Here is a 17,706-nt window from a genome sequence, read left to right as displayed (position 1 = left end):
GCTGATCAAAGCATCGAGAAGGGTTTTCACTCACAGTGACCCTGTTGGGTTCAAACTGCTATCCTTGTGGGTAACAGCCCACCGGTAACCTACTATGTGCCTCCTGGTCTCCAATGTACAGAGTCTGCCAAATTAAGAAGCCCAGCAGCCTGGCTCATGTTTTCCCCCTGAATGAATTAGGCCCCTTGGCCACCTACCAAGTGTGAAATGGTCTCTGAGAACTAGCTCCTACTAGATGGCTCAGGCGTCCGTAGCCAGGCCTGCTGCAGCCGTGCACATGGGCACTAGCTGAGCTCAGAGACCACAAACAAAGAGTGTAGCCATTTCAGGGTCTCCTTCACTTCCCTTTTGGGCAGCCACCTTCCACCCCCTTGTTATTTCCCACCAAGGGATTAAGGACTCTCTGTACAGCCCCCCCTTTAACTGGATTCCAACGCACTGAGACCCTGTATACGGTTTCTGAGCTGGTACATTTTTACTGAAGCGTACAGCCTCAGTTTTCTCCCAAAGAGCAGCTAGTGGGTTTGAACTGCCAACCTTTGGGTTACTAGCCCAACATCTAACCCACTGTGCCATGAAGTTTCCTCTTTTACACCAGCTAGCAGAGGGATAAGGAACCCTGGTGGTGCTGTGGGCTAGGCATTGGACTGCCAACCGAGAGGTCATTGGTTCAAACCCACCAGCTGCTCTTCAGAGCAAGATGTTGTTGTTAGGGTGCCCTTGAATCGGTTCTGACCCATCTCGACCCCATGCACCACAGAACCAAACACTGCCTAGTCCTGCGCCAGCCTCCCCAGGGCTCCCGTGCCCGAGTCCACTGTTACAGCCACTGGGTCAGTCCACCTCACTGAGGGTCTCCCTCTCCTTCGCTGCCCATCCGCTTGACCAAGCATGGTGTGCTTCTCCAGGGACTGATCTCCAGAGGACGGGGCAATGTCCTCTGAGTGTTGTGGTCGTTGGCTCTCCAATCTAGGCCAGGATCACAAGGAATCTGCTCTTCCCAGGATCAGTCATTTCCAGCCAGAGATGGGAGTTACAGGGTGAGCCGGGCATCCTCCCGGTCACATACCTGAGCAGGGTCCCCTTTTCTGAACTGCTGCTGCTGCCCGGAAGGGCACTGGCCCTTGAGCGACAGGGAGGCACAGGACTATTGGACAACTGTTATGTTCCTGCGGTAACTTTGTGCCGTAGAGCCTCCGTTCGCTCCTTAATCCCAGCCTTGTGTTCACGGCTCGGCGTATCCTCTCAGAATAGGACCCACAAGCTCAGACGCCGTACGTGAACCCACCCAGACGCCGCGAAGCAAATTAGTAGCCACGATGTAAACCTTGCCTAATTATGAAGGGGACGGAGGGTTAAGTCAAATCAAAGACCAAATGTAATCCACAACAAAGAGAGTCCTTTAAACGCGGCGGCCTTTCCAGCCTTCCCCAGTAGACAAGATTGCGTTAGGTAGGAGCTAATTATCAAAGGGATTATCTCGGGCTTCAGTTTGCCAGCGTTTCCTCTGAGGCCGGCACTTTCCGGAGCATTGGGTGGGATGGACCAGTAGCGTGGGGACAGGGTGCTGATGTCTAAGGGCATGGTTTAGCTGGATGGGCTGGAGAAAAGGGTCCCAAAGCCATAGGGAGGCTTGGGGATGGAAGTCTCTGCTTTTCGCCCCAGGGTTTCCCCACATCTTTTAAAAGCGGTACGTTTCACACACCGTGACCCCGTCTCGTGTGTGTTGAGATTGGCTTACCTTGGACGGTGCTCACTGTCTGTCTCCTCACCCCGCAACCCCCCAGATTTGTCTTGCGTGAGCTGTATGCCTTACCTGCTGGAACTGAATGCTTCTCAAAATAGACTGACTACATTCTTCAACTTCAACCCGCCCAGGAATCTCAAGGTAGGCCGCACCAACTTCACTCCCTGCCTCATCTCAGCGCCTGGCAAAGAGGGATCCCAAGGGCCCTGAAACAGAGCCTCGGGCAGGGAGCCGTAAGAAGCCTGGGGAACTGAGGGGAAGTGTCCGCCAGGAACAGATGAGCTCGGGATCATGTGTTTGGGGAAAGTGGGATGATGGGTCTGCAAACAAGGGTTTTTAGGAAGAGTTTCTAAAACCCAGTTATTCAAGCCCAAGGACCAATTTCCCCCAATCTACTCCCACCTGCTGCCATCTCATTCACAGGCTACTCATTATTGCTGTGTTTGTATCATAGCAGAACATTTTCAAGTCCGCTTTGTGGCCCGGGAAAGCTGTGAAAAATCTTTTGTGGGCTCAAAGGAAAAGCAAAACAACTCGCTGCAGTCAGGGCCATGCCGACTTCCAGCGACCCCGTAGGACAGAGCAGACCTGCCCTGTGGGTTTCCAGGCCCGTGACTGTTCAGAGGAGTAGAGAGCCCTGCTGTCACCTTGCCGCTAGCAGCCCGCCGCAGAGCTCACCACGCCATCAGGCTCCGGGGCTCAAAGTGGGCCCTCCTTACAGAGCCCTGGTGGCGTAGTGGGGTCCGTGTGGGACTCTTAACGCCAAGGTCAACAGATTGAAACCACCAGCTGCTCTTTGGGGGGAAGAGGAGGCTTTCTGCTCCTGTCAAGAGAGCCGTCTCTGGGAAACCCCCCGGGGCAGTTCTATTCCGCCCTTTGGGGCCCGGTGAGTTGGAATTGACTCGGTGGCGGTGAGTGTAGGGTATTGATCCAAGCTTTACTTTTTTCAGGGAAAAAAAGAAAGCCCTCAGATGCATTCTCCTCTGCGGCTCTGCTCTTGCACATCTCTGGACGGTGCCTGAGAGGGAGGGCCCTGACCGCACCAGGGGCAGCAGGGTGTCCCAGTTCATGGGCACCCACACCCCGGTGGTTCTCGGGAAGTCCTCCAGGACTCAGGCAATCTGGGGGTGGGGCATGCAGGACCATGTTTAACAAGCCCCAGTGCTACCGGAGAGCCCTGGGAGTGTAGTGGTTATGTGTTGGGCCCGCCTCAATCTGCATGGTCAGCAGTTAGAAGCCACCAGCAGCTCCATGGGAGAAAGACCGGGCTTTCTACTCCCATCAACACTTACAGTCTGGGAATCCCACGGGGGGCGCTGTGTGTCAGCACTGGCTTGATGCCAGGGGGTGATGCTATTGTTCCTGGTGCGTGGACCACACATTCGGACCCCCGAGAACCACCAGCAACCACCCGTGCCTGTGCCCTGGCCCTGAGAGTCCAGTGTAAGTCCCGAGAAACGGCGTGGCTGCTGACCTGAAGGTCGGTGGGTCATGCCCACCAGCCGCTCTGCAGTAGAACCGCGTGGCAGTCTGTCTCCACGCGTGGGGATGGGTCTCCTCGGAGTCAGCTCAGAGCCCAGCCCGGGAGGAGTGCGGGTTGGCAAGGGTCTTCAGGCAATCCTCCAAACAAACACTGTGCGGGCGGCCGTGAGACTGGCCCCTCACACAGATGAGGACACTGAGGTGAGGTGCGGCCAGGTGCGGCCACAGACTTAAGCTTCGTTGGCAGGTGGCAGAGCGGGGATGGAAGCCTTGTCTGGGAGCCCAGTGCTGGCACTTTTTCTGTCAGACCTACTTGCGTCCTTTGTCCCGTCCCCTGAGCAGCCCTGCCTCCTCCCCACGTGGGGTCTGTGGGACACCCCCCCCACACTGTGCATGGGAGCCCATGTGTGGGGCACCCCCCCTCCAAACTGTGCGCAAGAGCCCGTGTGTGTCGTGGAGTGTCTCTGCCCTTGGCAGTGGGTGACGTGAGTGCCCACTGGATCCGATGGCACGTGCCGGGCCCGGTGGATGTCAGAGCAGAGTTCAGCCACACCCGAGTCCCCGCTGAGGCCTCTCAGTAAGCCTTCGCCCCCAGGGAGCCCTGGAAGGTGGATGACCCCACCAGCCAGGTAGGCACGGCCTTAGTTTGGTTTACTTACCAGTCTGTAGCAAACACTTCTTCCCAGGGTTAACCTCTCTGGGACCTGGTGAAGCCCAGGAAGAACTGATCATCACAGACTAGTAAGTAAGCCCAGGGAAGCTCAGTTTATTGGATACCTGGCTTTCTGTAAACCAGGCTCTGCTGATCTGCCCTGGCCCAGACACAGGTGTCGGTAGACAGGTGCCAGAAGCGAGCAGGCATCAATCATGCTGCTTGCCAAAGGAGGAAAGGTGCTGGTGGGGAAACGTTTGTCACCTTGATCCAGAGAGTTAGAAATGCATCCCCAGATGGTCTTCTGGTTTTAGTATTATTGTTATTACACCCCCAACCCCCCCAAACCAAACTCACTGCCATTGGGTGGTGGAGTGGTTACAAGTTGGACGCTCTCCACAAGGTCAGCAGTTCATAACCACCAGCCGCTCCACCGGAGAGACGAGGCTCTCTATGGCCATAAAGAGTTACAGTCTCGTGAACGCCGGGGGCAGTCTGTCCTGTCCTGTCGGGCCACTACCGGTTAGAATTGACTCCGTGGCAGCGAGTGTGTTTTCGTTCCTGGCATTAGAGCAAACGGTAGAAGTCATGGGAAGTTAGGGGTGAAATTGAGGTATATCCAGGGGAGAAGCAAGAGATTTGAAATACCTGCTTAACACGGCGCCAGGGGACTGCAGGCCTGGAAGCTTGAGGGGTGTTAATATGGTCATGCGGCTGGGGAGGGGGCTCCTCCTCACACCCCCTCAAAACAGGCCGATGGTATCCCACCAGGAGCTGACGGGAATGCGCTCCCACCATGCATTCTGTCTGATTCTAGAACCCTCTGTACAATAGACACCAGATGATGGTGAAGAACAATGAAAAGGACCCGCTAGGACAGAGTAGAGCCGCCCCTGTGGGTTTCCAAGACAGTCACTCAGCAGGAGCACAAAGCCTCCTCTTTCTCCCAAGGAGCGGCCGGTGGGCTCAAACTGCTCACTTGGTGATGAGCAGCCCCAGAGGCACACCCCACCCCCACCCCCAGCACTCCCCGACTCACTGTCCTCGAGTCCATTCAACCCCAGCCTCCCACGAGGACAGAGCACACGTTTCTGCTGGGTTTCCAGGCCTGCCAATGCTTACGGGAGCTCAAAGTCTCACCAAGGAGCGGCTGGTGGTTTTGAACGGCTGACTACACAGTCAGCAGCCCAACAAGCAACCCTCTGCACCGCCAGGCCTCCTGGGGATGACAACCAAGGTGTGGCCTGTGTCCTCTTTTTCTCACCAGAAAGTGGATTTTTCCTACAATCAAATCTCCGAAATGACGGATCTGTCTGCTTACCAGGCTCTCACGAAGCTGATTTTGGACAGTATCCTTTGAATGAGTAAAGGGGCCGGGGCAGGATGTGGGACATTATTCTTTAGTTGAGTAAGGGGGTGGGAGAGCCGGGCAGGGAGGGGTATGAAACACTACCAGCCAAGCAATGTACTGGGGATGCATTACTCATTCAGTGGCGGAGAACTGGTGTTCCCTAGTCGGGGGGTGGGTTTTGGGAGGGGGGGAGGTATTTTATTTACTGAGGAATCAAACTTCCAGCCTGAGCTGGCCAGGAGCATCTTCTCCCTGCACTGCTGAGGGGCATTGCTGCTCCTGGTCCCCGCGTGTTTACTGTTCATTCTAAAATGCAGGTACGGTGATACTTGATTTCAATGCCTTCCGGTGTCCCTAAAGCGGTGCCCTCTCTGACACCAGTTTCACCATTTGGAAAGCCGGCTTTTGCCATAGGGAAAACGAGTGATTGTTTACGTTACAAACAATCCACCCTCATCTCTCCTTCCGTCGCAAGCCTCTCTGTTGCTAGTTGGCATCAAGGCTCTGCAACTCAGGGCAGCCCCAGGGGCAGCACGACGAAGCCCGGCCTGTCCTGCACTAGCCTCACCATAGCAGGTGGGCTTGGGCTCCTCGTGGTGGCCACTAGCTCAGTCCAACTCCGTAAGGGCTCACCTCGCTTCCATGGGCCCACCACTTGACCAAACAAGATGCGCGTCTCTAGCGATTGATTACTTTCTCCACTGACATCCATCCTGCACCACATGGGATGCTAGTCTATTGTGCCCCCCCCCGCCAGGGTTTTCAATGGCTGGTTTTCAGAATTAGATCACCAGGCCCTTGTTCATAGTCTGGCTTAGTCTGGAAGCTCTGCTGAAACCCATCCCACCACGGATGACTCTACTGACATTTAGAATTCTGTGGCCATCGCTTCTAGCATCACAGCAACACACACACCGTGACAGTGCTGTGACAACTGGCAGACGAGTGGTTGAGTGTATTTTCATTGTGTCTAGTGAACATAACACACATACACACACACACACACACACACACACACACACCAACGAACTTGGTTTGTAACAACTTCAGGAACCCATGTATTGCACAAGCCAGGACCCCATATAAATTGGTGTCTCCTAACGAGTCAGCATGCTCCAAGGTCTATCGCGTAAAGGGCTCATTGGGGACTTGTGAGTTTAATGAGCCCGAGTCTTCGTTACCCCAGGGCCCATGTCCTCTGGGCAACCAGGCAGCAGCCCTCCTCTTGCTCTGTGACGCTCTCTGCCCACCTGAGGATTCGTGGGCCAGCAAGGAGAGGGAATTCCAGGGACAGGCTGTACCCAGGACACAGCCTCGTCACAGGCTGAGAGGTGGGGGCCGGAGACACATTTTCTTTTCTTTTTTTAAAATCATTTTATTGGGGGTTCTTACAACTCTTTATCCCAATCCGTCCATCCATCCAGTGTCGGAGACACACTTTCTTGCAGACGTATTTTATAAAACGAAACTCGGTCCCTACGTGGTGGGCAGCTCGGCACAGAGCACCAGGTCCCTCCAGAGCTCGTGTGTGGACACCAGCCTCAGCAGATGGGGAGATGACGTACTTGAAAGAAGCCATTTCTTTCTGATTGCGGCCTCACCCACTTGTGAACCCTCGTGTCATGCTTGGGTGTCACGTGGTGGCGGTGGTTGGGTGCCGTCAAGTGGGTTCCTACCCACGGCGACCCGCTCTCTGCCCCGCAGAACCAAACCCCGCCCGATCCTGCACCATCCTCACAAGCATTCCTCTGCAGGAGCCCCACGCTTGAGTCTCCTAGGGATTGAAATGGTACAACCTCACTGCTCAGAAACCCATTCCAGACAGTATGTCCTGCAGGCCGTCTTGGGAGATGAACATCTCCAGCCTTGCTGGCCCGTCTTAGAAATGCAGATTCGTGCACTCCCACCCACTCTTCCTGAATCAGAACCTGCTTTTTGAACAAGACCCCTGCCCCCAGAAATATGCTGCGCACTCAACTCAAGAAGCCCCGTCTACAAGTCAGCTGACCACACATTCTCACCTGCTGGAAGTGGAGCTCTGGTGGCATCGGGGTTAAGCAGTGGGCTTCGAACTGCAAGGTCAACCGTTTGAAACCATCAGTTGTTCCCCAGGAGAAAGATGAAGCTTTCTACTCCTGTGAAGAGTCACCGTCCCAGAAACCCACCGGGGCAGGTCTAGTCTGCTCCTTAGGGTCTCCGTGAGTCAGAATTGACTCCGTGGCAGTGAGTTTTGTGTTTTGTTTTGTTGAGTAGAAGAGGAGGAGCCTGTGGTGGTGGCTCGTGGCCTCCAGTTGAGTGTGGCCTTGTGTCCAAAGGAAGGGGACCATCGCCAGTCCTGAGCCATCTTCATGATTGCTGGGGTGCCCCCATCCATCGTTGGTGCGATTGAGGACTTTCATTCAGGACCTTTGAAAGTAGAAATGGGACATGCGTTGTTTGGAGATCAATGTGTAGAGCTATTTGTCTCCCAGAAAAATAGTCTCCTTCAAATATTCCGGTGGTCCAGTGGGTCACAGGACTTGGGCTGCCAATCACAAGGTCAGCAGTTTGAAACCACCAGCCACTCCAAGGGAGAAAGATGAAGCTTTCTCATCCTGCAGCTTTAACAGGCTCAGAAACACCCCCTCCCTCACACACACACCCCACACCCCGGGAATAATCTTACTCTTTCCTTCCTGTAGGGTCACTGTGAATCTGAGGCGAGTTGTTTATTTTGTGCAACAAGGCATTGCCAAAGGAAACACACACACACACACACACACACACACACACACACACACACACACAGAATATTTGGAGTTCAAACCACAGGATACAATTTAACGAATTTTTAAGTCAGAAGAGTCATGGTTTCTGAGGCAAGGATGGCGGGACTTCATCTCATGGGCTTTGGGCCTGCTGTCAGGAGAGACCAGTCTCAGAAGAAAGACATCATGCTTGAATAGAGAAGGTCAGTGAGAGCAAGGGAGGCCCTCAAGGGGCTGGATGGACACAGTAGCTGCGACTGTGGACTCACGTGTAGAAACTACAGTGAGGTTGGAGCAGGCCTGGGCACTGTCTCATTCTCTTGTGCAGAGAAGGGATCGCTGTGGGTCAGAACTGACTCGATGCCACCTAACAACAACAACAGCAACAACACTTAGTGATCATACTGCTTGGATGGCTAGTTTTTAAACAGCGCTAAGAATGCTTCTCTTTGGGCTGTTTAAGCATATATTGTGCATAGGCAGATGGTGTTGTTTACAAACTTCTCTAACAGTGAAAAGCAAAAGTCCATATGAGAAGATTATGAGTTAAATTGAGGGGACCCAAAATATATAAAGCACTACATTTTTTTAATTTTCCTTTTTTTTTCTAGAAAACAAATTTTATTTGACCTCAGAAAGATAGTAAGTAAAGGGAAGACTTTTCTCAACTTGATAAAGAATGTCTACAAATTATTATTATTATACCTACAAACTTTAACCTGGGACATATCTAAGCATTCTCCTTGAAGCTCAGGGTCCAGACAAAGTTGCCCCTCTCTGCCATTCTCTCTGACTTTGTTTCGGAAGGGTCTAGCCAGTGCCCACCATAAAACAAGAGGACGAAATGGAAGGTCTAACAGTGGGCAAGAAGAAGATCAAAGTCATTTCTTGTAGGTGACGTGATTCTGTACGGAGAATATAAAAGAGAGCTTGGACTAAAGTATTGTAGAAATAGCAGAGTTTTGAGAATTGAGCAAAGTGGCTGGGTGCGATTTTAGGAAACAGAAGTTGACTGCATTTCTCTCTACCAGGAGCAATTAGAACACACAACTTTTAAAAGCGTCACCATTCATAACAGCAATAAAAATCTTATTAAAGATGAAGAAGACCTGTGAGAGCATAATAAAGGCATGATTTTGCCTTTATGGAAGGGCAAAAAGGGATAGATAGATACAAAAATTTCATATTTTCTTATTTAATGAAGTTTCTAAGATTTGGTAGCAAAAAAGCCCCTAAAACTTTATTAAAGGCCATGAAAACAAAAAATCCACTGAAATTTACTGTCATTGAGCGAGTGCTGACTTCATAGTGACTCTGTAGGACAGGGTAGAACTGCCCCTGTGAGTTTCCGAGACACTAATTCTTTACGGGAGTAGAAAGCCTCACCTTTCTCCCAAGGAGCAGCTGGTGGCTTTGAACTGTGGACCTTGCAGATCATATGTTGTTATGCAGTCAATTCTGATTTGTAAAGAGCTGTAGGAGATCAGTATTTATTTATTTTAGTTTGTCTTATGATGCTCTTTCCCTATTTGAATAACTGATGGTTAATTGATAATCATCCTAAATTCAGGGTGAGAAACATAGCATGGCTAAATACAGGGATTTATTCTTGAGAAGGAAAACACTCTATTCTTTATCCATAACTATTGACTAGCTATTTATTAGAACCTATTTTCTGAAACTAGAATCATAAAATGAAACCCAAACTCTCACTGCCATTGAGTTGATTCAGACTCAGGGGCCCTAGAGGACTGAGTAAAACTGCCCTGTGAGTGTCTGCATCTGTAACTCTTTACCCAAATAGAAAGCCCCATCTTTCTCCCACAGAGTGGTGGCTGGTGGTTTCAAACTGCCAACCTTGGGATTAGCAGCCCAACTCGTAACCACTACATCACCAGAGCTCCTTAAAGAATTATAGAATTCATTATGGATTTTTTAAAAATCCTATAGAATAAAAAAGACTTCGAATTTTAAATGCATAGCATCCTGAAGCCCAGGAGGTTCAGCTACACAGCCCAGATTATGTAGCCAAGGGGGCTAGACTTCTGAATGCTACCGTGTTCTTCATACTGCAATTCACGGAGTAATTGCCACTTTAATCACAGGGCCATTTAAATTGTGCACAGGCTTCCTTCCTGGGAGAGATTGGCTCCTATCATGGAGAGCATCTTTCAGCCGTGAGCTGCTATAGATCTTCTCGGAATTGGTTTTGATTAAAGCGATCATCCTGGCTTTCTCCACTCAGAGAATTGTGATGGATTCCGCCTTCTTCCCCAGCAACTGTTTTCTGTGCGCCTGGACCATATTTTATGTTTGTAGACAAATGAGGCAGCGTATGTACTGAGCTGGTGAATAATTCATGCTGAGCATTGTAAACTCCTGACAGCAGCGTCCAAACGGGAAAAGACAGCGGTGGCCTTTTCCCGAGTGAGGAAGTTCCTCTTAGATGCCACGGGGCTTCCGCCCTCACTTCTCCCACCCACCAAAGATTCCACCATAAAAAGATTTATTCACAGACTCATTTTAAAAGGCACGTTGGCGCTGCCCGCAGCAGGCTGAGACCCCGTTTGTTGAGTCTCCTCCTGGTAGTGGCCTCTAACAATGAAAATATGCCTAAGTGGGTTAACCCTGTAGGATGACTCATTGTAGCTTGCTGTATTTCATCGGATGGAAAAGTCCCAAGAATAGCGTTAGGAGGAAGGGCGAACACCTGTGTGGGAAGGTTCTTAAAATGAGATCAGCCATTGAGGACGATGCTTCTGAAGGCAAACACGGCTCTGTGTGAAGCAGCCCTTCTCTGTTGCCCTTTGCCATTGCGGGTGGACACGTGTGTATCGGCTGTTTGTGGGAGAGATACAAGGAAAAGGCATTGTGCTACTACTGCTGACTACGCTCCAGCAGAGTTTGGTCAGGGATGGGGTGTGGTGGGGAGTGGGGCTGAAGGCGCAGGGGGTGCAGGTGCCTGGGGTTACATGGTGGAATTCTCTCATCTTCCATGCAGAGACCGGGATGCTACTCCTGGCCAGTGCACCTCATGCACAGCCACCACCTGTCCATCAGCCCATCAGTGGAGGCTGGCACGTTGCTCAGATGCCCAGCAGGTTTCAGCTGAGCATGCAGACTAAGACAGACTAGGAAGAAAGGCCTGGTCACCTACTTGCAAAAAATCCACCAATGAAAACCCTCTGTATCACAAAATCCACTCTTGTGCAAGGGGTTGCTTTGAAGGGCGAGCCTACTCAATGGTAGCTAATAACGGCGAGAGTTGGTAGAAAGGGGATAACTGTGGACTGAAAGCTGAGTAGAGAAGACTTTGAGAAAGAAATACTAGTTTATCTAGAGGGGTTGCCAAGAAATGGAATCGCAGTGATGCCTTGACCATTATAGTTGATCTGGCCAAATTACATCCGAAGTGGCTAGGAGGAAGGCTCTCAGCCAGTAGCCTGAGGTGTACGTTTCCCTAAACCTTGTACTTCAAAGTGTTTACCAAGCTAGTGCCCAGGAACAGCGTGGCATCTGAATTGTCATTCTCCTGACTGCCTGTGAAGTCCAGTGTCTTCCCATATGTTTATTCCCCACTTGACTTTGTCTATTTGACTACAGATTTAACCGCCTCCTTTATGTATTCTAGACAGTAATCCTTTGCTATATTGTTGCATGCTCTCCCACCTGAGCATTTGTCCTTACTTGTATAACTAAAAGGTAATAATAAAGAAAGGGGGGCTAGCTGTCATGATGGAATACATAAAGATGCCGATTTAATATGAACCCGGAAAACAGGAAAGAAGAGCAGTGTGTTCTTTGAGTGGGCAGGGTTTTTGACATGGGGAAAACATATCTGCCAAGTCAAACGTGCTTGATACATTTACAAACTACCGAGACGACCCAAAGGACGGGGATGGAGAATTCCCATTGGGTTTTCATGGGGCATACAGTTGGGTGAAGGCTTAGCGGGGAAGACTGTAATGGGCAAAACTGAGGCATTTGGAAGACCTCTCTTGAGACTCTTAGTTGAGGTAGAATTTGAAACCACGAACCTGACCACATTGGGTAGAGTGAGTTGGGAATATGAACAGGGGGTATCAGCGGTGCCTGTTGTGTTCAAGGGGAGCTGTGTTGGCAGAGGAACAAATGACAAGGCAGGAAGTGATTAAAAGAGGTGTTTAAAAAAAACAAAGGCCCTATCTGGATGGGTGATGGGATGGTCTGAAGGTTGCATGCAACTTCAGGACTGATGTTATACACTACCTGATTGAGGAAATGGGGCTTTGCTGGAGAAATAGTATCCATGGTCTTGATATCGTGGGCCATGATGAATCATTGAACATGGTTCCAGTCACAGAGATGGAGGGCAGAAAGGTGAGTGGAATGGGTGACTCTGAGACCGCAGTGTTGGACAGGTTGGAAGACAGACATTCTTCACTACAGTTTTAGCAATGAATGGACGCATGCGCACCAGATGAGGAAATTCAGGCAGAGCATAAGCCTCGCTTATTGGAAAGGGGAAGCAGAAACCAATATAGGCCGGAAGAAAGGGCTGCTCTCTGCCCTAACAGGGCACTGGGTCTCCAGACCACCTATGTGCTCTGGATGACATCTGGTTTTCCTCTGAGGCGGCTAGAGCTTGGTGCTTGTTGTGGCTCAGTGAGACCACCCATGCGAAGCACATGAATCGCTCATGAAGACCGTGAACGAACCAGGCAGGCCACTGGGTGTCACAATGGTATTCCTTTTCCTCGTTGATTAAATGAGTCCTTACTGTGTGCACTGTCCGGCTCGGCACCCTCAGAAGCCACGCCTTTTGTTTCTTTCAAGCCATTTTATTGAGGAGCTAATCCAGACATCATACCAGTCCATAGTTCAATCTTATCATGCAGGGTAGTTCAATCAGTACCACCATCAGTTCCGAAACATTTTCTTCCTCCTTGTACTCCCTGATAGCAGCCCCCCATTCCCTTCCCCTCCCCTGCCATTCCCCTCCCCTCCCCTGCCGTGCCCCACCGGATCCTTTATTCTAGGGATCGTCTCTTGATTCACCCATCCTGAGTATGCCTTTTTAAAGAGTGTCATTTGAGGTGATGGTCGTAGAACTTGATACCGAGGGCTCAACTAGAAAGTGAATGTTCAGAAAATGGTGATGGCCACATATGTATACATATGCATAATGCAGTTGATGTATGGAATGTTATAAGAGCTGTAAAAGCCCCCAGGAAAATGATTTTAAAAATAAGCAAGGACAGCGAGGCTTCATCTTGCTTCCTTAGCACGCGCCATCCGGAAAGACCAATCACTAGGAAAGAGCATCGTGTTTGGTAAAGGAGATGGGCCGCACAGACAAGGGAACGTCTCCATGGGATGAATCCCCACCAGAGTGACCACAAGGGGCTCCAACGTGCCAACAATCATGACTAGAACGTGGGACTGGGCAAGGTTTCATTCTGCTACACGCACAGGGTCACCGTGCATCTGAGCCAACCGGACAAGCAGTCTGAACAGCAATATAATTTACATTTCAAGTTGGAGTGTTTTGAAAGCTCCTCCTATTGTGGCTCTCCACCTTGTCCTATGCATGCGACTTTCCGGTTCTTCCAAGGATGAGTTAGCATTGGGCCATTCTCTCTTCTCCAAATGATTTCAGTGGACGTTTTCCTTAAACGCACTCATGGTAAACAGACAACCAAATTCAGGAAATCAAAGGGCTCGAGCTCTGCTGTAACTTAACTCACCTGAGCTTGGCCAGAAACAAGATCACGACAATCGACGGCTTGAGCATGCTCCCAATCAAGAACCTTTGCCTGGTAAGCGTCACACCAGGGCTCTTCATCACAGTAGCCAGTGTGTGGGGCTAGGGGTGTCCAGGTTCAAATGAGTGAAGCGTGCACTCCTTTATGAGCGTGCCGCGGTCTAAGGTCTTGTTGGCTCCTCCCTGTCTGTCTCTTTGTCTTCTGTTGGCCTTATCCGCGTTCTGTGCTCCATTCCAATGACTTTCAAATTTAGCATCCAAAGTCAATTGGTTAAAAGATGCCTTGATTTTTGTTACTCTTTTGCACTGAGAAAGAAAGGGACCATTTTAGCAGTGGTTGGAAAACACATGTTGCAACATCTTCTGCGTGAAAATAGCATCGAAGCATAAAATGTATTGCAGGTTACACTTTTATTTCTTTCAAACAAGTCGGAGGCTCTCTGGGGACCCTGAATTCTAGCAGTTCCCTTGCATTAACATCCCAAAGATGAACGGGATATTTTTGAAAGACCAGCATGGCTCGCTAATTTGGGGGCTGAAGTGTGATTGTCATGGATCGTGCAGGAGTCTCCCTTCTTCCTCTCCAACTCTTCACCGGGGACACCTCTGCTGTCCTTCCTTACGTCCGGCTCTGGGTGGACGGGCAGGTGCTCAAGCCAGGGAGAAGGCGGCTGTTGTGGGTCACTGAGAGGAGTCCAACCTCCCGTGAGCCTGTAGGCCATAGTAGAACTGCCCTGCAGGCTTTCCAAGGCTGTGTTCCTTCCGGAAGCAGATCGGCCAGGTCTGGCGGGGTTCGAACAGCCAACCTTTGGGTAAGCAGCCAAATGCTGACCCTTTGCACTACCAGGGCTTCTCAGCGAGGCTTCTCACTTATTCCATTCTGAAGTTGAGTTTCCCCTGGGAAGGCGTTTAAATGGATTTTTGAAATGGTATCTTGGGGTGATCGGCAGGGTCTTTTTGACAAATAGAATTTGCCTTCCTCGTCTCATTTAACCATAGGCATCTGAAGGTGGTGGTGTGTGTAGGTGCAACTAAGTGGGTTCCGACTCGTGGCGACTCGATATCCAAGGGAAGGAAACACAGCAGGGTCCCTCCCGCGCCACCCTCACAAGTGTCCCGTGTTCAAGCCCACTGTGCGGCCGCTGTCAGTCCACTTCAAGCTCTATCTGTTTGGCTTTGGTATGATGCACTGCCTTGGGGTTTTCCCCCCCTCCCACATTTGCAGATTAAGTATAGTCTTAATTTCATTTATTTAAGAAAAGGCCTTCTCTCTCAAGAGAAGGTTTCCTTTAAGCAGAAATGGGGTAGCCAAGTCGTGGAGGATCCGTCAGGCTTTCAACATTGGACAAAAGGTTGACTAGGCGGCTGACAACTCAGAAGAGCCACCGTTCCGAATATTGGCCCCTGCGGATTGCTTTCATGACCCCGGGCTATCTAATTAAACTTTTCTCCGTCTCCCACGACTCCTATCCATCTACCACTTTGAAAGCCACCAGAGACACTGCAGAGAAGAATTACAGCCTATCTGACACATCTAAAACACTTCAAAGTTCTTTGGGAAGAAGGGTATTGTCTATAAAATTGATCTATAGGCATATTTTGAGTGGGATAGTGTAGTCTTATTTCAACAAGTTAAATGAATATGGATATTATGGATATTCATATTTAGTGTCGATTTTCTTTCCCGTGTATAACTTTTGAGCTTGGAGCAGTAGTAGGACTTTGGCATATGAATGCACTTCCTTTTCACGATGGACTTTTTTCATGGCTCTTTTTCAAGATCCCTGGAAGAGCATAGTTTCCCATCGCCCATGTGCTGTCACCCAGCTACATGGACTATTGGCCTCCTATCAATTTAAAGAGCTGTTGAATTATATGAGCGAACACAAATCTTGCTCACTATAACAGTAAATTCTTATGAAAAGTAGAATGAGTCTGCAGGCTTGCTATTAAATGTACTTGGAAACGTATGCCAGGAAAAATACTGTAGATGGAAGAGCAATATGATCATTTTAATTTTCTAGTTATTAAATGCATGTTAAACATCTTGAAAATTTAACGAGAGGCATCTCCAAATAAATCAATACAATCTCTGCCATCGCCAAGTCAATGCCAACTGCTGGTGGTAGAGTGGGTTCCCTGTTGGCCAAAAGGTCAGCGGTTCAAACTCAGCAGCCACTCTGAGGGAGCAAGAGGAGGCTAGCTGCACCAGTCAAGATTTGAAGTCTTGGCAGCCCAAAGGGTCAGTTCTGCCCTGACCTATAGGGCGAACACAGCATAGCATCACTTGGAAACTCAAATCCCTCTGTGTTACGATTCACCACTACACTGAAGAGTAAGTTTTACAGTAACATTCTTCGACCTGAAGACAAGGAACTCAAAGAAAGACATGCATGAGAATATTGGACAGGGTACAAGAAAATGTAAATTATTCTTGCTACTTTTTGTTGTTTTGGGTTCATAGGGGTTGGGGAAGAAGACAATATTTGAGTCTGTGTTTTATTCTACTTCTCTGAGAAGACACTAGTATGTGAGCTATTGAAGACATTAGTTACACACAGCAGTATGGAATGGGTCAATTCTGCCTCAGTGACCCAATGGGGCAGAGCAGAATTGCTTCCTAGGGCCTGCAAGGCTGTAAATCTTGACGGGAGCAAAAAACCTCATCTTGCTCCCTTGGAGCTGCTGGTGCGTTTGAACTATTGGCCTTGAGGTTAGTAGCCCAATGCTCAACCCCCCTAGACCACCAGGGCTCTATGTTGCCTAAGACTCACTGCTGATTTATAGTGACAACCTCCTCTCCCCGCGGGTTTCCAACACTGACACTCTTTATGGGAGTAGAAAGCCTAGTCTTTCTCCTGAGGAGGCCCTGGTGGTTTCAAACTGCCAACCATTCAGATTGAAGCCCCAAACATAATCACTACACCATCAGAAGCAACCCCCAAATGTAGTGGCTTAGAAAAAACACATTTATTTGCTAGTGATTGTGTAACCTGAACTGACTTCGGCTGGGTGGTGGTTCTGCTAGTGACGGGGCTTCCGGGAGATGCTGGGATGGCTGACTTTGTCTCTCCATGTAGTTCCAGAGCTTCCCTGCATGTGGCCTTCCCAGGGGGCCTCTTCAGTCGGTTGCTGGAGTTCTTACATGGTAGCTAAGGGCTCCTAAGACAGGAAAGCAGACCCAGCAGCGCCTTCGTAAGTGTTTGATGTAGACTTACTGTACTTCCGCCATATCCTTTTGGCCAAGACAAGTGATAGGTCCAGCCTAGATCCAAGGAGATGGGAGTGCTCAAGAGTATGGTTTCCTGGGAGGCATGATCCATTAAGAGCCACCAGCATCACACGCTCTCAGAGCCCACGAGCCCACGGGACACGAGGTAACTACATGGAGCAGATTTCCGCAAACACCTTTCTTCAGTCACTGCAGCAACTCAGTGCTTCCTGGTAAAGTTGAAAGCATGATGTTGCAGTGATGCCTCTGTAGGTCACCATGGAGCGGTGCTGCCATTAGGCCTTGGTTGAGCTGTTTAAGGAGACTGGATTACGTAGCGTTTGTCTTTCCTACTGCGAACTTGAACACTCATCTTGCGTTACCTTGAACGATTAGTATTACGTTGTAAGTCTTCAAGTCAGAGGACCAGGTTCTCTTCCCAGGATGCATGGGCATGTGAACGATGCATGATAGGTGGAAATGGAGGGGAAAGAAGACCCCAAACCGAGAGCGGCTTCCTGGTTGGAAGGGGCTTGGGCCAGCATCCTGAATGAAGATCTTTCATTAGGACGTTTCCTCCAGGGAGGCCTTTAAGAGACTAAGTTGGTTTTGTCCGTTTTAGAGCAACAACCAGATTGAGAAGATCACAGGTCTGGAGGAGCTGAAAGTGCTGCAGAAATTGGATCTGTCCAACAATCAGATCAGCAGCCTCCAAGGCTTGGAGAACCATGACCTCTTGGAAGTGCTCAACCTGGAGGAGAACAAGGTGAGGT

At 49.9% G+C, this 17,706-nt stretch overlaps 1 protein-coding gene across 1 annotated transcript in view; it reads left to right on the top strand.

The window, feature by feature from the left end:
• LRGUK (leucine rich repeats and guanylate kinase domain containing) overlaps window positions 1-17,706 on the top strand; it is an 88,481-nt gene that overhangs the window by 15,666 nt on the left and 55,109 nt on the right. The window contains exons 3-6 of the mRNA XM_045288922.1: window positions 1,788-1,888; window positions 5,149-5,230; window positions 13,653-13,777; window positions 17,556-17,699. Of these exons, the coding sequence (XP_045144857.1) occupies window positions 1,788-1,888; window positions 5,149-5,230; window positions 13,653-13,777; window positions 17,556-17,699 (452 nt within the window). The remainder of the gene's footprint in view (window positions 1-1,787; window positions 1,889-5,148; window positions 5,231-13,652; window positions 13,778-17,555; window positions 17,700-17,706) is intronic.

Source organism: Echinops telfairi, unplaced genomic scaffold, assembly GCF_000313985.2.
Source record: "Echinops telfairi isolate 266 unplaced genomic scaffold, ASM31398v2 ScPeMD7_23;HRSCAF=83, whole genome shotgun sequence".
In the NCBI taxonomy this organism is placed as follows: Eukaryota; Metazoa; Chordata; class Mammalia; order Afrosoricida; family Tenrecidae; genus Echinops; species Echinops telfairi.
This window is presented reverse-complemented; position numbering and strand designations above follow the sequence as displayed.